Source organism: Salmo trutta, chromosome 20, assembly GCF_901001165.1.
Source record: "Salmo trutta chromosome 20, fSalTru1.1, whole genome shotgun sequence".
Classification (NCBI taxonomy): domain Eukaryota; kingdom Metazoa; phylum Chordata; class Actinopteri; order Salmoniformes; family Salmonidae; genus Salmo; species Salmo trutta.
The window spans coordinates 26,070,352-26,095,052 of NC_042976.1; the positions used below are offsets into that span (position 1 = coordinate 26,070,352).

Below are 24,701 nucleotides of genomic sequence, written 5' to 3' on the forward strand. Positions count from 1 at the left end.
GCATATCTAAACAAATTATCCTTATGTCAGCCCTTCTCTTGTAGGATTGCCCCCTTTTATTTCCCACATGTCCAATTCTCCCTGGGGCCTTCATCCTCGGCTATTCTGTAACAATTCTCTGTCAAGTGTTTTATCTTCTTTAAGATGTATCTGTGCTGTTTTGTATGGTTTTAAATGTCTATGTGCTTGTCTATGTAAATAGTAACTTTTCTCTCCTTTCTTATTTCACCGGTTCTAGTCAATGCTACTATTTCGGCCTACTGTGCAGAATAGTGTCTGAGCAATGGTTCAGAGTCTAACACCTGAAACCAACTAAGCTTTCATATCTCCTCCTAGCGAATTTACCAAACAAAAACTTAAAATCAAAACTAAAATACATGCCTGCCAATGGAGCCGATAGTCTCTCCATGAATTAATATCCTAAAGCTAAGTGAACCAAATTCTCTTCCTATCTACTCCTGCTGGCCCCCCTTCTTTCTTCCCGCTACTCCCCAACCCTCAAGGTTACAGCAGTGCAGGGGAGGATCTCTCTGTCTGCCCTTCTATCTGTCTCCAGCTTTTTCTCATAACAGAAAGCATCAAATCTGGGTTGTTTCCAAATATTGACTAAATGTCTCATTGTCTCCTTGGTTGCACTCCTGAACTTTAGAAAAATCAACCTGTCTAGATATTGCATATCTACTTAAATTTATCTCGATACCCTCAATAATTCTGGATCACCTACAGATGTCATGTATCCCTGTCCTGTTGACATAAGTCCACCATTATTAAACTTATTCACAACAAAATATAATAATACTAGTATATCAATTCCACAGCCTTGTTGTGTTAAATCTCTTACACTGAATTCAACAACAGCTGACTTCCTAAGGGAAAATAAACGTATCTAGATCATGTAAAAAAAATACCCCTGCTACTGGCCAAAATATTTTAAAATCACATAATCAGATCAAAATGACTCATCTGATTTACTCCACCCAGGAAAAATATTTTACCCTTATTGTTCTAGGAAAATAGACTTAAGGAAGCCTACCCTTAGTCTAAGGCTTTGCCCTTTTAGTCCTATCATTGGTTCAAATTATCAATTGTGTCTAAGAGCTTTAACTCCATCATAATTATCAGTTCTACAAATTCCCTTAAAATCAATATCACCAATGCCCTTAAATTCACCATCCAAATGGCTTTTCAATGTGGCTGATCAGACCACACAGGAAAAGTCACCAGAGGGGTTAAAAAGTCATACCACCCTTTCAGAACCGTGTTTCTTACTACATTAAACAAATTAAAGCTAAGAACTTTATCTACATTTGTATCCCAGGTTCCCAGAACATCCCTTATCAAAAGAATTTCGTGTGTTTATTAAAACTCAGAAAACAAAACTTCCAAAATGCCATGTGTGTATACCCCTTTAAGATATCCTGTCCCTAGGATTTTTCCAAAGACAGTTAAGCGCTCCTTTTTCCATAAAATAACCACTTGGTCAGCATTTCCTCATACTACACCGATTCAAAAACCCAAACGTTAACTACAAACAAAACCTAAAAATACTTTATAATTCCATTATACTCCCCCCGGTCATTAGTTTTAAACTTATTTGAACATGCGCTACCCTTGGATACAATACTGTACTTCAAACCTATTAAACTCCCCTACTTTAACATACTGCTTGACTAATTTAACCCAAGATTGCTTAAAACCTTAAACCCCTTCAGTTTGTCTGCAAACCGGCCCATTCTGTTTGCTAGGAATACCCTGCCATTATACACAACTGTGTTTAATGTGCACCGTCCCTGTAAAAATAAAATTAACTCCACCTGCAATTCACTTTACTAACTTAATATTTTTCCATGCAATGTTCAAATCCCCACCAGTGAGAGTTCCTAAGGATACTCCGGCAATGATTATGAAAATAACAAACAGGGGAGCTGATATCCCCAGCCTCTCCCAGGGAGGGAGATAACCCGACCCTGGGCGTGGCGCCTTAGGTCGTGGAAACGGGAGCTGTGGTCCCATTTTCCACAACTAAGGTTTCAGTGGTTGGAATCGAATTTTAGGGCGCGCAAATCGGCCCTTGTTTCAGTCAAAGTTCTGGAAGGGGTTGGGGCCGGAGTGCAGTGTGTAAGGTGGTGCCACAACATAGTCCCAATAGTAAGCCCCATAATTACCATACAAATAATAAACGCCCTGGTGGATATTCCCAACCTCTCCCAGGGATATATTAGCCTCCTACGCCCTTCCACCTGGGCCTCCTCCTTCATCAAGGTCCACCTCAAAGGCGGCATTTTGGAGTCCTAATTGGAGGAACGCAAATCGTTCCGTACTTCTGCAAGAGTACGTGAAGGAGTTGGGGCTGGTGTGCAATGTGTCAGGTGGTGCCAAGGTGCGCCTGATTTACCTTTGACCTGGACAGAGTGTGAAGTAACTTCCTTCACTTCGTACGGTCCAGTCCACCTGGGTTCGGACCACTTTCTCTTGTGGACCCGGACCCTCACCCAGTCCCCAACTTTTACCTTAGGTGACTGGTCCTCCGGCAGCTCCCCCTCTTGGGCCTTCCGTACCTGCGCAGAGAGAGCTACAGAAAGTTCCGTCAGTTTTCTCACATAGTCAGACATTCCTATTCTCAGCACATCAAGAGGGGGCATATGACCTCCCTCCCTTGGTGGGCCAGGCATGACTCTCCCCGTCATTATCTCATGGGGAGAGAGAGATGGGTCCCCGCCAGTCATGGCCATCAGTGCCAGTGGTAGGGCTTCCACCCAGGTTAGCTTCGAACCTGCACATACCTTAGCAATCTTAGCCTTAAGAGTTTGATTTGCATGTTCCGCTAGGCCCTGAGATTGTGGCCTGTACACTGACCCGAATTTGTGCACAATTCCAAACCTTTCCTCCACCTGTCTCAGGTGTTTATTGCTGAAATGGGATCCGTTACCGGAACGGATTTGTCTCGGAACCCCATACCTAGGTATGAGGTCTCTTTGCAGCCATTTGATGACTGATTTGGCATCTTCCCGTGCCGTTGGTATTGCCTCTACCCACCTAGAGAACCTGTCTACCATTACTAACAGGTACCTTTTTCCTCCCACCACGTTATCTTCTCCCATGTCTGTGTAATCTATACTAATGTCTTGGAAACAGGCATTGGGTACTGGGTAAGATCCCATGGGCGTCTGGTATCTGGTTTTTTATATGGAAGCGCCCTTCTAGTCTCCTCTATGGCCCAAACTCCTATTCTCAATTCTGCTTCAGCCTTTTCTCTGTTTTTAGTTCCTTGTTTCTTAAACATATGCCTTCTGTTGCCTTCCACTTCCCCTGCTATTCCTTTCTGCACTACCTCCTTCAACCCATCTTCCATCACTAACAGCTGGCTTTTAGTGGGGGCTCCCCCGCTAAAATAGCCCGCCTGTGTCCATGTCAGTTTCACTTCCTCCCACACTTTTCTAATTGCTTTATACTGTTCCTCTCCTCCTGCCCTCTCTCTTATTTTTTGTTCCAAATATTCACTGAATTTAAGTTTAGTCGGCGGAATAGACGCCATATTTATTTATGAATTACCCACTATCCTTTGTATACTTAGCCCGTCGTTGGTCAAGACCAACGATGTATTCACGGTGCCGGCACAGTCTTGTCTTACCTCTGGTGCCCCACCCTCGTAAACAAAGTTATTTTAAAATATTAGGACTAATATTCTGAATAGGCTAAAACATTAACCCGGTCAATACCAACTCCCCGTTGATTACCTCAATTTGGTGTTCAATGTTATTTAGGTCCTCCTCGGTACTTACACATCAAACCCTTACTCAGTTCTATAGACAGACAGATCGCACACCCGGGCTGAAACCCAAACTATTGGTATCGCTTCGCGCCTTCGGGGTACGTACAAACAAAACGCTCTCAAAACAGGGCCGGAAACAGATTCCAGGCGCCCTGGAGGCGCACGAATCCCTCCCTAAACAAAGTCTTAAACCGGAACTATTTCTAGATGTCCGGGACGAAACTAAACACGTTATCACAATAAAGTTTCGGGACTTCCGACCAAAATCGGCTTATCTAGCTACTTGCTACTCCAATCATTCCCTAAATGAAGTCTTAAACCGAAACCAGAATAAATTCCGGAGATCCGGGACGAAACTAAATAATTTTAACTGGATTATTATTGTTTGAGTTATATCTACTTTAACCGACCCGCTTATGCTGAGTGTTCCCTCCTGGTCAGCCAGTTCAGGAGGCCTTCTCTAGTTAGCAGTCGTCACTATCAATGTTGTGCCACACAGGCTATCAGTTTTAACCGGGAAGAGTCACACAGACTCTTTGACCCACACAGGATCGCCACACAGGCTCTCTATCTTCACTCTTATGCCACACAGGCTCACAGATCCACACAGGATCGCTCTATCCAGTCAAATATCTTTGTAATCAGCCTTGTCAACATAATACAATTTAGTATAAAATTTAACAACAATTCATACTCACGCCCAGTACTACTGATCAAAAATTTGGATAAGACTATAGTACAATATGCAGATTTTTGTTTTAACAGGCTCTGCTTACCTTATTTAGTCGAGCTCGTTGATCAGTTTCCCGGGGCAAGCAGAATCGCCGATGACTCCTGCGGACAGGTCACCCGTTCCCTCGAGATTGCCCTTGACTTGTCCCCTCTCTCATCAACCTTTCATGGACCGAATTCAGAAGTGTGAAACCATCCTCTGCTACCAAGTTTTGTTGATGATCAGTTACTTGAGAAGGAGACCAAGTCAAGACGCCGGACAGGGTGGATTCAATTATCGTAAGGCATCTTTATTAAGATACAAAGATATTTGGCATAGCGTGCACGGACTCGTTCTGTCACCTCTTAAGGAGACAGCAGAAAAAAGCCCCGAGAACATATTGTGTTTACATTTTATACAGTGTAACAATAATGTAATGACGTAGGTTGAGTCTGGTAGATTCGCTCTCCTGACTGGTCGATGAGTGTTGAGGGCGGTCCCGTCCCCGACTAATGTCGACTTCTCATTGGCTCTTGACAGTGTTCTTTGTTCTTGAAACCCAGCCCTCAGGGATGTGTGTGTGTGTGTGTGTGTGTGTGTCACGAGTCTACTCAGCCTACACCACTTCTAGCTTATCTTCATGTGTGTACCCGAGAGTCAGACACCCAAGGACAGTGCCTGTTTTTATGCTACAGTTAGGACAGTTTCTGCTACCAGCCCCTCCCGAACACCTGTCCTTTAGCGGCCCCACAACCAGGCATTGTGTGTGTGTGTGTGGGTAGTTAGGACTAACTGTTCTGCAAGATGTTAGCTTGGTATAATGATTGTGTAAGGTTACTGGCAGTGTTTAGGCAATATCGCATTAGTATTAAGAGACATAAAGAATATATTTATTACACTACTCTCCTGCAACCCGCCTCACCCAGGCGGGGCGCCTCACCCAATGTGGTACGGATCTGCTATTTTCTATACTTTAGAACCGGAACCCCCATCAGCAGCTAGCCAGCTAACTAGCTACAAGCCAGCTAACTAGCTAGTAGTCAGTTAGCCACTGCTAGCGGTCTTCACCATTAACTCGGACAACAGCAAGCCACAGCTCGGTCAATACCTGCCAGTCTGCACAGAGCGATATCAACCCAGAGCATATCGGACTGCTTTTTCTCTACCACATCTCCGGATTCCTACCGCAAGCTCTGAACTTTAACACTGGCTCATCGCAGCTAGCTAGCTGCAATCTGAGTGGCTACTCCTGGCTAGCGTCTCTGTCCCGAAGCAAGCACCAGTTAGCCTTGAGCTAGCCTCGAGCTAGGCCCATCTCCCGGCTAGCCGAAGAGGTCCACCAGCAAATTCTTGGACTGCAATACCTCTTTTGCCAATTGGCCTGGACAACTTACTGCCGACACGGAGCCCCGCTGATTCATCATGACTGGTCTGCTGATGTAATCTTCCGAGGTGGTTTCAATCAGTCTCTTCCGTTGCGTCGTCACCGGAGGCCCATCTGCTAGCCCCGGCCGGCTAGCTCGCCTAGCGTAGTAGCAACTACTGAATCGGCTCCCTGAATAATCTATTGCTACTCATTGGACCCTATGATCAGCCGGCTACACATGCTTCTCCCTAATGTCAATATGCCTTGTCTATTGCTGTTTTGGTTAGTGATTGTCTTATTTCACTGTAGAGCCCACAGCCCTGCCCAATTGCCCTAGTTAGCACCTTTGTTCCACCCCCCACACATGCGGTGACCTCACCTAGCTTAAATGGTGCCTCTAGAGACAAAACCGATCTCATCGTTACTCAATGCCTAGGTTTATCTCCACTGTACTCACATCCTACCATACCCTTGTCTGCACATTATGCCTTGAATTTATTCTCCCACACCCAAAAATCTGCTTCTTTTACTCTCTGTTCCAAATGCACTAGTCGACCAGTTCTTATAGCCTTTAGCCGTACCCTCCTCCTCTGTTCCTCTGGTGATGTAGAGGTTAACCCAGGCCCTGAAGCCCCCAGCACCAATTCCATTCCCCAGGCGCTCTCATTTGTCGACTTCTGCAACCGTAAAAGCCTTGGTTTCATGCATGTTAACATTAGAAGCCTCCTTCCTAAGTTTGATTTATTCACTGTTTTAGCACACTCTGCCAACCCGGATGTCCTAGCCGTGTCTGAATCCTGGCTTAGGAAGGCCACCAAAAATCCTGAAATTTCCATCCCCACATTTTCCGACAAGATTGAACTGCCAAAGGGGGCGGAGTTGCAATCTACTGCAGAGATAGCCTTTTTTTTTTTCTGTGCTGGCCCCCCGTGGGAATCGAACCCACAACCCTGGTGTTGCAAACACCATGCTCTACCAACTGAGCTACAGGGAAGGCTGATCCACCTCTATGCAGACGACACCATTCTATATACTTCTGGCCCTTCTTTGGACACTGTGTTAACTAACCTCCAGACGAGCTTCAATGCCATACAACTCTCCTTCCGTGGCCTCCAACTGCTCTTAAACACAAATAAAACTAAATGCATGCTATTCAACCGATCATTGCCCGCACCTGCCCGCCCATCCAGTGTCACTACTCTGGACGGCTCTGACTTAGAATACGTGGATAACTACAAATACCTGGGTGTCCGGCTAGACTGTAAACTCTCCTTCAAGACTCATATTAAGCTACAGGACTGTTTTGCTATCACAGACTGGAACAATTTCCGGGATTCTTCCGATGGCATTGAGGAGTACATCACATCAGTCACTGGCTTTGTCAATAAGTGCATCGAGGATGTCGTCCCCACAGTGACTGTACGTACATACCCCAACCAGAAGCCATGGATTACAGGCAACATTCGCACTGAGCTAAAGGGTAGAGCTGCCGCTTCAAGGTGTGGGACTCTAACCCGGAAGCTTACAAGAAATCCTGCTATGCCCTGCGACGAACCATCAAACAGGCAAAGCGTCAATACAGGGCTAAGATTGAATCATACTACACCGGCTCCGACGCTCGTCTTATGTGGCAGGGCTTGCAAACTATTACAGACTACAAAGAGAAGCACAGCCGCGAGCTGCCCAGTGACACGAGCCTACCAGACGAGCTAAATCACTTCTATGCTCGCTTCGAGGCAAGCAACACTGAGGCATGCATGGGAGCATCAGCTGTTCCGGACAACTGTGTGATCACGCTCTCCGTAGCCGACGTGAGTAAGACCTTTAAACAGGTCAACATACACAAGGCTGCGGGGCCAGACGGATTACCAGGACGTGTGCTCCGAGCATGTGCTGACCAACTGGCAGGTGTCTTCACTGACATTTTCAACATGTCCCTGATTGAGTCTGTAATACCAACATGTTCAAAGCAGACCACCATAGTCCCTGTGCCCAAGAACACAAAGGCACCTGCCTAAATGACTACAGACCCGTAGCACTCACGTTCGTAGCCATGAAGTTCTTTGAAAGGTTGGTAATGGCTCACATCAACACCATTATCCCAGAAACCCTAGACCCACTCCAATTTGCATACCGCCCAAACAGATTATTGCATCTCCTTGTGTTGTTGTCCTCTGGTGGCTTTCCTAAATTAGTCATGGATGGAGGTAGGGATTTGGATTTGTAGTTTTACTTAATTCTCCATACTGGCCAATGATTATAACCGCAATTCTGATCCAACCATAAATTCATACATTGTGCCCTTGGCCTGAGAGAATGGAAGTTCAACATGTAGCTTGATGTAGTATGCTAATGTTAACTAGCTGGCCTGGCGTATCGTTGCCCATGAAAGGAAGTTAGGCTAGCGAGCAAGAATTTTAGCCAGGTAGCCTAGGACAACAAAAACTAAAAGTGTGTACTGTATGACAAAATCATAGACCATTTAGGCAACATGAAAGAGGATGGCATTGGCGTTTCTATACAAGTAGGGTAAGTCGGAGACATTACCTTGCTTGAGCATGCTGTAGGTCATTTAACTGTTTGTTACATGCAATATGTTTTGTGGACTTCACCAGACAGATTTTGCTCTCTGGTTTTGTAATGAAACAAAAGGTGTGGTTGAATTCATTCTGCCACTGTGTCTTCTTATTGTTTTGGCCTTAGGCATATACTGTATATCACGATGCTAAAGCATATGAACTAGCAGGTTATAGAGTAAACAACGCAATTACCACAACACATAGGTTGTAATATGGATTTTTTTTCCTGGATTGGCTTCTCCTGAGATTTTACCCACACACCCACTGAACATGCATGGCTTGAGAGATGTGGTCACTGGTCGAGTGTGTATAGCTAGCTACCTAGATTAACTCCTCGATCACATCGTTAGTGTCATTGCGTTTTGGTACACCAGAAGTACATTCATTTCCATTAGAACGCTGTGTTTGCCTTGCAGCATTGCGTTGCAGAGGCAGTTGAAGTGCGTTATATGTGGTGCATACCTTGGATTTATCGAAGACGGCTTGACAGAAATAGTAGAAGGTGAATGTTGAACTTCTGTTGCACAGATATCCAAATTATGCGGCGTACCATTTTTCACAATGATGCTGTCGGTGTGATTGAGGTGTAAATATCAACAGTACCGCCACAGCAACATAACATTTGATTAACAATTGATTTTTTAATTTAAATTATTATACTAAATTCTTGCAACCAACAGAATGTTATATATATATGGGGGATACAACCATCCCAGCTCTGCAGATTTTGTGCGAATAATCATTACATAATTTGTTTTGGTACTGTCCATATGTAGCTTGTTTTTGGTCACAGGTCCAGGAATGGTTGAAGAATTGCATCATTTATCTGGCGCTAACTCTGCAGATAGCACTACTGTGTGATTTGAAAAGTCATAGTCAATTGATCAATAATATAGTAAATATTTTAGCAAAAATGTTTATCTTTCATTTACAATCTGTAGAAACTATGAGAATAGAAAGATTCAGAACTTTAATGAAATATGGCAAATAGAAAAAAAATGGATGGTGTTAAGAGATAGATGGGAAGGGTTGAGTGGAGCTGAAAGGTGGGATTAATAACAAGATAACTAATGTAAAATATACTGTGTCCGTAAAATGTGTGTAGGTTCAGAACTTTTGTGAAACAGCACAGTTAAAAATATATGGCAAAATATAAATCAAACTGGATGGTGTTCAGAGATAGATGGGAGGGATTGATGGTAGCTGAAGGATGGGATTAAAAACAAACAAAATATAACTATAACCCTTTGCCTTGATGACAGTTTTGCACACAATTGGCATTCTCTCAACCAGCTTCACCTGGAATGCTTTTCCAACAGTCTTGAAGGAGTTTCCAAACATGCTGAGCACTTGTCTGCTTTTTCTTCACTCTGCTCCCCAACTCATCCCAAACCATCTCAATTGGGTTGAGGTCGGGGGATTGTGGAGGATTGTGGAAGTCTTTTTTTATTATTGGTGTCCTTCAGTAGTGGTTTCTTTGCAGAAATTCGACCATGAAGGCTTGATTCACGCAGTCTCCTCTGAATAGTTGATGTTGAGATGTGTCTGTTACTTGAACTCTATGAAGCATTTATTTGGGCTGCAATTTCTGAGGCTGGTAACTTTAATGAACTTATCCTCTGAAGCAGAGGTAACTCTGGGTCTTCCTTGTCCTGTGGCGGTCCTATGAGAGCCAGTTTCATCATAGTGCTTGCTGGTTTTAGCCTACATCATCGTCAATATTTGGTCTGGTTGGCTGATGGGCGCAGCAGAGAGAGGCAGAAAGAGTGAGGTCAATCAGTAAAAGAAATCGAGCTAGCTAACTAGCAGAATTACATCAATCATCAACAACTGGCTGATCGCCCCCCTCTTTTCCCAATGTCAATGATGTCTTTCAAAGGCACTGTAACTAGCTTTCTTAAAATTTGTGATGAGTTGTTGCTAAAAAAATAAATCAAAATAAATGCCTCAAAGAGGCATTTGGTATTTTATGAATTTGGAGATATGAATTATGAAAGTATTTTTTTTCCATTTTGAATACCTGCCCTCCGAATGGTCTGTGCATGGCCCTGCATAGGTTACAACTACAAATTTGAAATACATCAAATGCAATACTCAACCAAGTGAGTTCAACCACAAGGGAAAGAAGTCTCTCCACAGTACAAAGTGGTTTATGGTGATGTGTTGCTGTCCTCTAGTGTCTATATGTGAGGAGACAATTTTGATATGGAGTCTCGATCCCTTCTCCCTGAATTGTGCACTTGATCACTCTCTCAACTAGAGTTTAAAGCATGGCACTTTCAGTTCGTTCTTTTGGACTTTCTCTATCTCTTTTTCTGGATAGAGAAAGTCCTAAGGAACGAACTGAAAGTGCCATGCTAGGCCCTTTGCCCTATTGGCGAGATAAGGACCCAAGGACCCAACCCAATAGTAATGAAATCCCCACCCCTCCAGATGTAGTTTGTGGCTGTGTTCAAGGCCATGTCATTACACAACTATGCAAATATAGTTGTGTAATCCTATGCAATTATTCAAATTATATGGTCCCAGCCCTAAGAAGAATATGCGCGTATTATAGACATTACATTTTCCTACCTGAGTGGCTGTGCACACGGCTCTGTTTTTGCAACGTTTTTGATATTGCAAGGCTAGGCCTCAAAACTTGTGAGATTGTATAGCACTGCAAGTGACACGTGCACAAAGAAAGGGAGAAAAAAACGGTTGCGCCGTGATTGGAGAAAGCTTAACCCTGGGGACAAGTTGCCTGACGACACAAAATGAATTAGTCCGCTGCTCTATGTTCGCTAAATACTTCATTTCGAAAAATAAACTTATACGCTTCGATCATACAGATAGTATTATCGCGCAAAATGGTACGCAGTATCATCTGGATATGTGTGCAACAAAAGTTCAACATTCACCTTCTGCTAGTATTTCTGTCAAGCCTTCAACACATACAGTTTGACGCATACGTTCGATAAATCCAACGTATGCACCACACAGACCGCACATCAACTACCTCGGCAAGGCAAATGAAGCGTTCCATTGGAAATGAATGTACTTCTGGTGTCCCAAAATGCAAAATACTGTCAGTATGATCGAGGCGTGTGCGTAGCATTTGGCCGAAGCAAGGAGTTTCAATAGCCAGGCAAGGGGACAAGCGTCACTTAAAAAAAAACTAAAAAGAAAACAGGGAGCCGATCATACAACAGTAGGGCAGGCTACCCAAAGTGTGCAGTCGGCAGATGTTTCCTAAAGAAAGATTACAAATGGCTAACATTTTGCAATGTTTACTCTTTCTGTATGAAAGATCTGAAGACTGCACAAGTGTGCCACATATATACGCAGCAGGACTTCCACGCATCCTGCCTTTATAACGTTCCATGCTGAACAAATATTGCTGACCGTAATCGGATACTTTCTCATTCATAAAATATTATCAAAGTTATGTTGCCGTTGAATAGCCTAATTGAAATGTATCAGGTGCATTCAGTCGACATGCAAATGGTTTCATCTGTCGTTCTATGACATGGCTAGTGTTGAATGCTAAAGAATACCATTTTAGACGTCACATTTTCGTACCTGAGTGGCTGTGCACAGGTGCCCAGTAGCACCTTATTACCGCCAAAGACCTGGGGCAGGTATGGTGACATTAAAATCCTAGATGCTGCGTGAAACGGAACGGCACATTTCGTTCGATATCGTAACAAACGAGTAAAAAACTGTATTGATGCAGACGCAACCGACATGTTGCCCCAACGTCGATGTAAAATAGCCAAAACTATAGCAATTGATGCAAGTTCAGGAGTGTATCAATGTACCCAGGCGAGAGCGAAATGTAAGCACCAGAAAACATTTACCCCACCTACAACCCTTAAGTGGATGTCTCCCTCCCTCCCTCCCTTGGAATTGCTCAAGAGGGCATAAGGGGACCCAGGGTTTATGTGTATGTGGAGCATGGATTGTGCCAGATAGGTTACGTGATTCATTAAAAACACTAGGCTCATTAGTTCATGGTTATTTTCTAAAAAAAAGGTCAAAGTCTAAGTCTAAAATGTAATCCTTAAGAAACAAACCTGTAGACGAATTAATATGTTTACAATGTAATTACCATTTTGCATGTCATTTCTTAACCTGGTTATTTCTATTGTTTAGGCCCCTAATCAATGTATTTGTAAATGTGTGTAATGTTGTGCATCACTACATAAACAGATGGGTATCCAACAAACCTCACCTGCCTACTGCCCTCTGTCACACCTTGAGAATTCTACTTATGGAACAATATGGGGCTTTATGCCTGTCTTTGTGGAGCAGTTTGGCTCTTGCCCTTCATTTCTATGTTTCCTGTCCAGGGTTGGGTAGGTTACTTTCTAAATGTAACACCAATAATACATTTTTGGTAATTGAGGAGGCTCAAATTTAAGGTCATTAACCAAAAAATTATTTACTACAGTGATAATGATTAATCATTTTGTTCACAATGTAATTTCCCTTCATTTAAATGGAGTAACACCAATGAATCTTTGTATTTAGACATACCAAATGATCCATGGAATCCCTTAAATTCTGACATATTAAAAGGGTCTAAGGATTGGGTAGGTTACTTTCTAAATGGAATCTGGTACTGTTACTAGATACCGGTCCAAAAGTTGAATCAATCACGCAACTTTTGAATTACCCAAACTCAGTAACGTAATCTGATTACTTTCAGACTCGCTCAGGTTTAACAAATTTAAATGCATGGCTTTCTCAATGCTGAATTGAATGTCAAGAGCTGTTAACAGAAAGATGTCAATGTATTTTTTCCCCTGCAAACATCCTTTCTGAATGTAAAAGTAGTCCAAGATAATCATCTACTTTTTCAAAAGTATCTGTAATCTGATTACAATATTTTAGCTGGTAACATAACAGATTAGTTCGTGTACTTCCGGTTTGGAGCGAGCAGTCGCAATACGCTTCACTCCACAGGTAATATTACAATTCACTACATTACAACGGTTTGATTTGTTTGATCTGAGCAATTTTTTCTAACATAGCCGTCTTTGACATAGCCGTCTTTGTATCAAAGATAATCGTGTAGCTTAGAGTAATTATCGAAGTTAGCTATCTTCGTCCTCCTAACGTAGTCATCACTGCTAGCTAGCTAGTCAACACTGCTAGCTAGCCAACCAGCCAACTTCCACCGACTAGCAGCACTGTAGAATCTATTACATTACAACGGAACGACTTGACTAGTGTAGTGTTAGTGAGCCAGCTACATAGTTGTCTTTGCTGTCTTTGCATCTAAGATAATTGTGTAGTTTAGAGTAATTATTAGTAACTAGCCAGCCGCGCCGCGACGCCAGACTTAGTCAACACACCTAGTCTTCATTAACCCACTGCTAGCTAGCTAGCCAACCGTTACCGACTAGCAGCGCTGTAGACACTAATACTTTACAACGGAACGACTTGATTAGTGTAGTGTTAGTGAGCCAGCTACATAGTTGTCTTTGCTGTCTTTGCATCTAAGATAATTGTGTAGTCTAGAGTAATTATTAGTAACTAGCCAGCCGCGACGCCAGACGTAGTCAACACACCTAGTCATCATTAACCCACTGCTAGCTAGCTAGCCAACAGCTAGCCAACCGTTACCGACTAGCAGCGCTGTTGATACTAACACTTTACAACGGAACGATTTGACTAGTGCAGTGTTGGCTAGCTAGCTACATAGTTGTCTTTGTCATAGCTTGATAATTGTGTAGTTTAGTAATTACCGAGGTTAGCTAGCCAGCTATTGCCGTCCCCCGCGACGCCATTTTTCCAAACCCAGCCAACTATTACCGACGAGTAACACTGTAGAAACTAAATACATTACAAAGGAACGTCTTGATTAGTGTTATGTTAGCTAGCTACAAAGTTGCTTTTGTATCATGACAAGGTGTAGTACTGAAACTATCGAGGTCACCTAGCCAGCTACACCTAGCCAGCTACACGTTCAAACAAAGTCAACAACGCAGCCACTGCTAGCTAGCCTACTCCACCAGCCAGCAGTACTGTATCATTTTCGTCATTTTAGTCAATAAGATTTTTTGCAACGTAAGCTTAACTTTCTGAACATTCGAGACGTGTAGTCCACTTGTCATTCCAATCTCCTTTGCATTAGCGTAGCCTCTTCTGTAGCTTGTCAACTATGTGTCTGTCTATCCCTGTTCTCTCCCCTCTGCACAGGCCATACAAACGCTCCACACCGCGTGGCCGCTGCCACTCTAACCTGGTGGTCCCAGCGCGCACGACCCACGTGGAGTTCCAGGTCTCCGGCAGCCTCTGGAACTGCCGGTCTGCGGCCAACAAGGCTGAGTTCATCTCAGCCTATGCTACCCTCCAGTCCCTAGACTTCCTGGCGCTGACGGAAACATGGATCACCACAGATAACACTGCTACTCCTACTGCTCTCTCCTCGTCTGCCCACGTGTTCTCGCATACCCCTAGAGCATCGAGCCAGCGGGGTGGTGGCACTGGAATCCTCATCTCTCCCAAGTGGACATTCTCTCTTTCTCCCCTGACCCATCTGTCTATCTCCTCATTTGAATTCCATGCTGTCACAGTTACCAGCCCTTTCAAGCTTAACATCCTCATCATTTATCGCCCTCCAGGTTCCCTTGGAGAGTTCATCAATGAGCTTGACGCCTTGATAAGTTCCTTTCCTGAGGATGGCTCACCTCTCACAGTTCTGGGTGACTTTAACCTCCCCACGTCTACCTTCGACTCATTCCTCTCTGCCTCCTTCTTTCCACTCCTCTCCTCTTTTGACCTCACCCTCTCACCTTCCCCCCCTACTCACAAGGCAGGCAATACGCTTGACCTCATCTTTACTAGATGCTGTTCTTCCACTAATCTCATTGCAACTCCCCTCCAAGTCTCCGACCACTACCTTGTATCCTTTTCCCTCTCGCTCTCATCAAAAACTTCTCACTCTGCCCCTACTCGGATGGTATTGCGCCGTCCCAACCTTCGCTCTCTCTCTCCCGCTACTCTCTCCTCTTCCATCCTATCATCTCTTCCCTCTGCTCAAACCTTCTCCAACCTATCTCCTGATTCTGCCTCCTCAACCCTCCTCTCCTCCCTCTCTGCATCCTTTGATTTTCTCTGTCCCCTATCCTCCAGGCCGGCTCGGTCCTCCTGCTCCGTGGCTCGACGACTCACTGCGAGCTCACAGAACAGGGCTCCGGGCAGCCGAGCGGAAATGGAGGAAAACTCGCCTCCCTGCGGACCTGGCATCCTTTCACTCCCTCCTCTCTACATTTTCCTCTTCTGTCTCTGCTGATAAAGCCACTTTCTACCACTCTAAATTCCAAGCATCTGCCTCTAACCCTAGGAAGCTTTTTGCTACCTTCTCCTCCCTCCTGAATCCTCCTCCCCCTCCCCCCCCTCCTCCCTCACTGCGGATGACTTCGTCAACCATTTTGAAAAGAAGGTTGACGACATCCGATCCTCGTTTGCTAAGTCAAGCGACACCGCTGGTCCTGCTCACACTGCCCTACCCTGTGCTTTGACCTCTTTCTCCCCTCTCTCTCCAGATGAAATCTTGCGTCTTGTGACGGCTGGCCGCCCAACAACCTGCCCACTTGACCCTATCCCCTCCTCTCTTCTCCAGACCATTTCCGGAGACCTTCTCCCCTACCTCACCTCGCTCATCAACTCATCCTTGACCGCTGGCTACGTCCCTTCCGTCTTCAAGAGAGCGAGAGTTGCACCCCTTCTGAAAAAACCTACACTCGATCCCTCCGATATCAACAACTACAGACCAGTATCCCTTCTTTCTTTTCTCTCCAAAACTCTTGAACGTGCCGTCCTTGGCCAGCTCTCCTGCTATCTCTCTCAGAACGACCTTCTTGATCCTAATCAGTCAGGTTTCAAGACTGGGCATTCAACTGAGACTGCTCTTCTCTGTGTCACGGAGGCTCTCCGCACTGCTAAAGCTAACTCTCTCTCCTCTGCTCTCATCCTTCTAGACCTATCTGCTGCCTTTGATACTGTGAACCATCAGATCCTCGTCTCCACCCTCTCCGAGCTGGGCATCTCCGCCGCGCCCCACGCTTGGATTGCGTCCTACCTGACAGGTCGCTCCTACCAGGTGGCGTGGCGAGAATCTGTCTCCGCACCACGTGCTCTCACCACTGGTGTCCCCCAGGGCTCTGTTCTAGGCCCTCTCCTATTCTCGCTATACACCAAGTCACTTGGTTCTGTCATATCCTCACACGGTCTCTCCTATCATTGCTATGCAGACGACACACAATTAATCTTCTCCTTTCCCCCTTCTGACAACCAGGTGGCGAATCGCATCTCTGCATGTCTGGCAGACATATCAGTGTGGATGACGGATCACCACCTCAAGCTGAACCTCGGCAAGACGGAGCTGCTCTTCCTCCCGGGGAAGGACTGCCCGTTCCATGATCTCGCCATCACGGTTGACAACTCCCTTGTGTCCTCCTCCCAGAGTGCTAAGAACCTTGGCGTGATCCTGGACAACACCCTGTCGTTCTCCACTAACATCAAGGCGGTGAACCGATCCTGTAGGTTCATGCTCTACAACATTCGCAGAGTACGACCCTGCCTCACACAGGAAGCGGTGCAGGTCCTAATCCAGGCACTTGTCATCTCCCGTCTGGATTACTGCAACTCGCTGTTGGCTGGGCTCCCTGCCTCGACATCAAACCCCTACAACTCATCCAGAACGCCGCAGCCCGTCTGGTGTTCAACCTTCCCAAGTTCTCTCACGTCACCCCGCTCCTCCGCTCTCTCCACTGGCTTCCAGTTGAAGCTCGCATCCGCTACAAGACCATGGTGCTTGCCTACGGAGCTGTGAGGGGAACGGCACCTCCGTACCTTCAGGCTCTGATCAGGCCCTACACCCAAACAAGGGCACTGCGTTCATCCACCTCTGGCCTGCTCGCCTCCCTACCTCTGAGGAAGCACAGTTCCCGCTCAGCCCAGTCAAAACTGTTCGCTGCTCTGGCACCCCAATGGTGGAACAAGCTCCCTCACGATGCCAGGACAGCGGAGTCAATCACCACCTTCCGGAGACACCTGAAACCCCACCTCTTTAAGGAATACCTGGGATAGGATAAAGTAATCCTTCTAACCCCCCCCCCTTTAAAAGATTTAGATGCACTATTGTAAAGTGGTTGTTCTACTGGATATTATAGGTGAATGCACCAATTTGTAAGTCGCTCTGGATAAGAGCGTCTGCTAAATGACTTAAATGTAAATGTAATGTAAATGTGTTTTTCGTAATCAGATTACATGCATCTGATTGCATGTAGGCCTAATCAGTTACTCCCCATCCCTGTTCCTGTCTCCACTTCAGTAATAGGATCATAGATATTGGTTTGTTCCCCCACACTGGCCTCAGCCCCATGGTCTCATAATACTCTTAACCAACTCTTAACCAGCCCATATAATCGACTTACTGTAGGCCTATATCAATGAATCCCATCACAAAGCACTTACTTGACTTTACTTAATAATAGACTTGCTAAACTCACTCATGCAACCTTGATTTCAGTTTAAATAACAATTAATCCTCAGGTCAATTTATACAGTAAGACTGTGCAATAGCGTTATACTTTGGATAGAATTTGCCCATAGGCACAGATCTAGAATCAGTTTACCCTCATCTAATCCCACATTTAACTATTAGGTGGAAATTGCTAAACTGACCAGAGATCAGTGTCTAGGGGCAGCTTTATACCTACTGAGGTAAATCAGAAGAATGAGTGAGTCGATGGGGGGAGGAGAGGACAGATTAATCAAAGATCAGGGACAGATTAGAGAGGGATTGTAATCCCCTTTGCCACACCCCATGTCCCAATACTATAAAAAGACTAGACAATTACCAGGGACTGCAGCTGAGATGTCTAAAAATTACAGATACACCTCGATGTCTTTGTCATTATACTTAGACTAGAGTATACAATAGTCAGATGTCTTATACATGCAACAATGCATAGCTTTCATCATCATAGAAGTATAATGCAGAGATTTCATTATAGATGTAGGCTACTGTATATTGACACACTGAGCTACAATCCAATAGTGAGGCCACTGCACTATGAATATTCAGTGGATTGTTGTGGCATCCACAAGATTTGAATGGAATCAGATTCTCCCAGACATAATAACCTCACTGAGTTAATGAGAAGAGTCTGGCTCATGGCCGTAGGGATAGATTTGTCGATCTAAACTCAGAACAGTTTTACAATTAGTGCAAAAAGGCTCATAAGTAAGGATTTCACTGTAAAGTATACACCTGTTGTATACAGCGCATGTGACAAATACAATTTGATTTGATTAATAAGAAGAGCGCAAACAAAAAAGAGCAACAAAAAAAAAAAAACCAAGAGAGATCATGAGCCAGTGAGAGAGAGGGAGAGAGAGGGAGTGAGAGTGAGTGAGAGAGAGCGAGAACTCAATTTCTTCTCATCTCTTTGACAAATTACCAACCACAATAGACCACAATAGACAGCTACAGTAGCTCTCCCCTGCAGTGCCTACCTGCAGTGTAGGATGACATTGCCATGAATTCCCACTAGATGACGATAGTGCAGTTGGTATTGGGAGTTAGTGATGCCAAGCTACAAACTGAGATAATGAATGAGTCAGAAACAGACTGAGTCACCTAATACGGCTGTGGTAATGGAGTGTAAAGTAACCACATCAGTAGTTAGGTATGACTCATCGATACAGAATGGGGACAGTTACGATGTGGTGGGAGTGTGAGGGACAGTCAGTAAACAGTGACTGACTAACAATGAGAATGTGTAGACTATATGTGAAAAAAGGTCCAGTTGCCAGGACACCAAATACAAATTCAATCTAGACACGGTTGCCCTAGAGTACACAAAGAATTAAACCTACCTTGGCCTTAACCTCAACACCACAGGTAACTTCCACAAGGCTGTGAACGATCTAAGAGACAAGGCAAGAAAGGCTTTCTTTGCCATCAAAAGGAACATACTGTAAAACTGGACATCCAAATTAGGATCTGGCTAAAATATAACTTATTGCTCTCTATGGTTGTGAGGTCTGGAGTCCATTCACCAACCAAGAATTCACAAAATGGGACAAACACCCAATAGAGACTCTGCATGCAGAATTCTGCTAAAATATCCTTCATGTACAACTCAAAACCCCAAACAATGCATATAGAGCAGAATTAGGACTATACCCGCTAATGATCAAAATCCAGAAGAACTGTTAAATTCTACAACTACCCAAAAGGAAGCAATGCCCACACAAAGCCCTCAACTACAAAGAAATGAACCTAAAGAGTCCCCTAAGCCAGCTGGTTCTGGGGCTCTGTTCACAAACAGACCCCACAGAGCCCCATGACAGCAACACAATTAGACCCAACCAAATTATGAGAAAACAAAAATATAACATTTTGACACACAAAAAAACCAAGCAAAACGGAATGCTATCTGGCCCTAAATAGAGAATAGACAGCAGCAGAATACCTGACCTCTGTGACAGACACAAAATGAAGAACATCCCTGACCATGTACAGACAGTGAGCATAATCTTGCTTTTGAGAGAGGCCACCATAGGCAGACCTGGCTCTGCCCACAAAATCAGGTGGGAACTGAGCTGCTCTTCCTTAACTCCTGCCAAAGATATGACCATATTAGAGACAAATACAGTGAATTCTGAAAGTATTCAGACCCTTTGACTTTTTCTACATTTTGTTCTGTTACAGCCTTATTCTAAAATTGATTAAATAATTTTTTACGGCTCAATCTACACACAATACCCCATAATGACAAAGCAAAAATATATATATATATTTTTTTTGCATATTTATAAAAAATGTAATATCACATTTACATACAGTACCAATCAAAAATGTGGACACTACTCATTCAAGGTTTTTCTTAATTTGATCTATTTTCTACATTGTAGAATATTAGTGAATACATGACAACTATGAAATAACACATATGGAATCATGTAGTAACCAAAAAAGTGTTAAACAAATCAAAATATAGTTTATATTTGAGATTCTTCAAAGTAGTCACCCTTTATCTTGATGACAACTTTGAGCACTCTTGGAATTCTCTCAACCAGATTCACCTGGAGTGCTTTTCCAACAGTCTTGAAGGAGTTCCCAAATATGCTGAGCATTTGTTGGCTGCTTTTCCTTCACTCTGCGGTCCAACTCATCCCAAACCATCTCAATTGGGTTGAGTTCAGGTGATTGTGGAGGCCAGGTCATCTGATGAAGCATTCCATAACTCTCCTTCTTGGTCAAATAGTCCTTACATAGCCTGGAGGTGTGTTGGGTCATTGTCCTGTTGAAAAATAAATGATAGTCCCCCTAAGCACAAACCAGATGGGATGAAGTATCCTGCAGCATGCTGTGGTAGCCATGCTGGTTAAGTGTGCCTTGAATTCTAAATTAATCACAGACAGTGTCACCAGCAAAACACCGCCACACCATCACACCTCCTCCTCCATGCTTCACGGTGGGAACCACACAAGTGGAGTTTATCCGTTTACCTACTCCGAGTCTCACAAAGACATGCGGTTGGAACCAAAAATCTCAAATTTGGACTCAGACTAAAGGACAGATTTCCACCGTTCTAATGTCCATTGCTCGTATTTCTTGGCCCAAGCAAGTCCCTTCTTCTTATTGGTGTCCTTTAGCAGTGGTTTCTTTGCAGCAATTCAACCATGAAGACCTGATTCACGCAGTCTCCTCTGAACAGTTGATGATGAGATGTGTCTGTTGCTTGAACTCTGTGAAGCATTTATTTGAGCTGCAATTTCGGAGGCTGGTAACTCTAATGAACTTATCCTCTGCAGCAGAGGTAACTCTGGGTCTTCCTTTCCTGTGGCGTCCTCATGAGAGCCAGTTTCGTAATAGCCCTTGATGGTTCTTGTGACTGCACTTGAAAGAACTTTAAAAGTTATTGAAATGTTCCGTATTGACTGACTTCATGTCTAAATAATGGACTGTAATTTCTCTTTGCTTATTTGAGCTGTTCTTGCCATAATATGGACTTGGTCTTTTACCAAATAGGGCTATCTTCTGTATACCACCTCTACCTTGTCACAACACAAATGATTGGCTCAAACGCATTAAGAAGGAAAGGAATTCCACAAATGAACTTTTAACAAGGCATACCTGTTCATTGAGTACATCATGAAGCTGGTTGACAGAATGCCAAGTGTGTGCAAAGCTGTCATCAAGGCAAAGGGTGGCTATTTGAAGAATCTCAAATATAAAATATACACTACCGTTCAAAAGTTTGGGGTCACTTAGAAATGTCCTTGTTTTTGAAAGAAAAGCTTTTTTTTCCATTAAAATAACATCACATTGAAATACAGTGTAGACATTGTTAATGTAGTAAATTACTATTGTAGCTGGAAAGGACAGATTTTTTTATGGAATATCTACATAGGCGTACAGAAGCCCATTATCAGCAACCACCACTCCTGTGTTCCAATGGCACGCTGTGTTAGCTAATCCAAGTTATCATTTTAAAAGGATAATTGATCATTAGAAAAACATTTTGCAATTATGTTAGCACAGCTGAAAACTGTTGTGCTAATTAAAGAAGCAATAAAACTGGCCTTCTTTAGACTAGTTGAGTATCTGGAGCATCAGCATTTGTGGGTTCAATTAAAGGCTCAAAATGGCTAGAAACAAAGAACGTTCTCTGAAACTCGTCAGTCTATTCTTGTTCTGAGAAATGAAGGCTATTCCATGCGAGAAATTGCTAAGAAACTGAAGATCTCGTACGACGCTGTGTACTACTCCCTTCACAGGACAGCACAAACTGTCTCTAAACAGAATAGAAAGAGGAGTGGGAGGCCCCGGTGCACAACGGAGCAAGAGGACAAGTACATTAGAGTGTCTAGTTTGAGAGACAGACGCCTCACAAGTCCTCAACTTGCAGCTTCATTAAATAGTACTCATGAGTCCATGTGTTTTTTCATAATTTTGATGTCTTCACTATTATTATACAATGTAGAAAATAGTAAAAATAAAGAAAAACCCTTGAATGAGTAGGTATGTCCAAACTTTTGACTGGTACTGTAAGTATTCAGACCCTTTGCTCAGTACTTTGTTGAAACACCTTTTGCAGCGATTACAGGCTTGAGTCCTCTTGGGTATGAAGCTACAAGCTTGGCACACCTGTTTTTGGGGAGTTTCTCCCATTCTACTCTGCAGATCCTGTCAAGCTCTGTCAGGTTGGATGGGGAGCATCGCTGCACATCTATTTTCAGGTGTCTCCAGAAATGTTCGATCAGGTTCAAGTCCAGGCTTTGGCTGGGTTACTCCAGGACATTCAGAGACTTGTCCCAAAGCCAGTTCTGTTTTGTCTTGACTGTGTGCTTAGGGTCATTGTCCTGTTGGAAGGTGAACCTTCAACCCAGTCTGAGGTCCTGAGTGCTCTGGAGCAGGTTTACATCAAGGATCTCTCTGTACTTTTCTCCGTTCATCTTTCCCTCAATCCTGACCAGTCTCCAAGTTCCTGATGCTGAAAAACATCCCCGCAGCACGATGCTGCCATCACCATGCTTCACCATTGGGATGGTATTGGCCAGGTGATGAGCAGTGCCTAGTTTTCTCCAGACGTGACGCTTGGCATTCAGGCCAAAGAGTTCAATCTTGGTTTCATCAGACCAGAGAATCTTGTTTCTCATGGCTCAAGGATAATCAATGTATACAAGATTCACCTGAGCTCAATTTCGTGTCTCATAGCAAAGGGTCTAAATACTTATGTAAATAAGGTATGTTTTTCATACATTTGAAAACATTTTTAAAAATCTGTTTTCACATTGTTATTATGGGGTATTGTGTGTAGATTGATGAAGGAAAAAAATATTTGATCTATTTTAGAATAAGGCTGTAACAGAACAAAAAAAACAGTGGAAAAACTGAAGGGGTCTGAATTCTTTCCGAATGCACTGTATTCCCACAGATCACACAGACCCACAAAGGATTTGAAAACAAATGAAACATTGATAAACTCCTACAGTATATCTGTTAGGCGAAATACTGCAATGTGCAATCACAGCAGCAAGATTTGTGACCCATTGCCATGAAAACAGGACAACCAGTGGAGCACAAACGTTGTAAATAAACCATTATTTATTAGTACTAGAACTATTTGCACATTGTTAAAAACACTGTACATAGCTGCTAATATAACATTTGAAACTTCTTCATCCTTTCGAAACGTTTGAGTGCAATGTTTACTGTACATTTCTTTTAAAGTTTTTTGTTGTTAATGTTTTTTGTTACTTCTCACTTTGTTTATTGTTTATTTCACTTGTTTTGGCAATGTAAACATGTTTCCCATGCCAATAAAGCCCGTTTGAATTGAATTAAGAATGTGTGATTGGGAGAAGAGTGGGTGTAAACCATGTTTGAAATATGTGCATTAAATGTAGGCTTATTGTATTCTCAGAAGGATATGAGGACAGGTGTCTTGGCCTAGATACACAGAGAAGTCCGGTTGCAGTCATATTTTCTCATTATTAGTATGTGCTGTATGTTGAAGCATGTTCATAATCTGTGAGTTACATTTCCTGTTGACACCCTCCTTGGTAATACAGTAATGTATTCATGAAAGACAACAATTCGTCAGTGTCTAAATTGATAGGTCTTATGTTTCTAAAGTCTCATCCTCACAAGCAGATCTTGGCAGTCACTCATATGTTATCCCCGGAAAACCCTAAATTAAAAGATACATTTACGACATTTTGCCCCTTGAAAAATGTGATTCATAGAAACACTGCGTTGAAACTGATCTCAACACAACTTATATAAAAGCATTAGTTGTTCAGAAATATTTTAAATATTGTCTCTAGTCCATCTTTCTATGGGCTACCTTCAGGTTATTGTAGGTTAAGGCTAGACATTTTGAAGTTGACTCTTATCACATTTACGTTGTGCTTGTGTATGTTCCTCTCTCAACACAGTTTTAAGTGAGCGTGTTCCATCAATGAACCACGCCTCGCGCCGCACGGTAAAAGTCCGACGGCCATATTGACTGACTGCATCTCCTCCTCCGCGGTGAAACTGGCTCAGTCGCTTCATACATAGCGGGGTGTCTAACGGGAAACAACCCGGTCTATTTTGGTCGCGTGGGATTTAAAGTAGGCTACCCAGTGGGCCCGGGGAGACAGTTTACCGTTTTCAGAACGCAGTTCATCAACTGAGGTGAGTTTTTAACGGGTGCATTTATTCGCTGGTGGCTCCTAAACAGCTCAGAATAAAGGGAATTTGCTCTGTGGTCGACCATA

At 43.5% G+C, this 24,701-nt stretch overlaps 2 protein-coding genes across 4 annotated transcripts in view; one reads left to right on the forward strand and one right to left on the reverse strand.

The window, feature by feature from the left end:
* Positions 1-12,270, reverse strand: part of LOC115155780 (adrenodoxin) — a 29,187-nt gene extending 16,917 nt beyond the window's left edge. Inside the window, exon 1 of one of the 3 annotated variants that reach the window (XM_029702724.1) lies at positions 11,991-12,263. In XM_029702724.1, the coding sequence (XP_029558584.1) occupies positions 11,991-12,157 (167 nt within the window). In that variant the 5' untranslated portion in view covers positions 12,158-12,263. Of the gene's footprint in view, positions 1-11,990 lie in introns of all 3 variants that reach the window. The other 2 variants (XM_029702725.1, XM_029702726.1) reach the window with 2 other exon arrangements.
* Positions 12,271-24,460: 12,190 nt separating this feature from the next.
* LOC115155781 (radixin) overlaps positions 24,461-24,701 on the forward strand; it is a 41,108-nt gene continuing 40,867 nt past the window's right edge. Inside the window, exon 1 of the mRNA XM_029702727.1 lies at positions 24,461-24,618. The gene's annotated coding sequence lies outside the window, so the exon portion shown is untranslated. The remainder of the gene's footprint in view (positions 24,619-24,701) is intronic.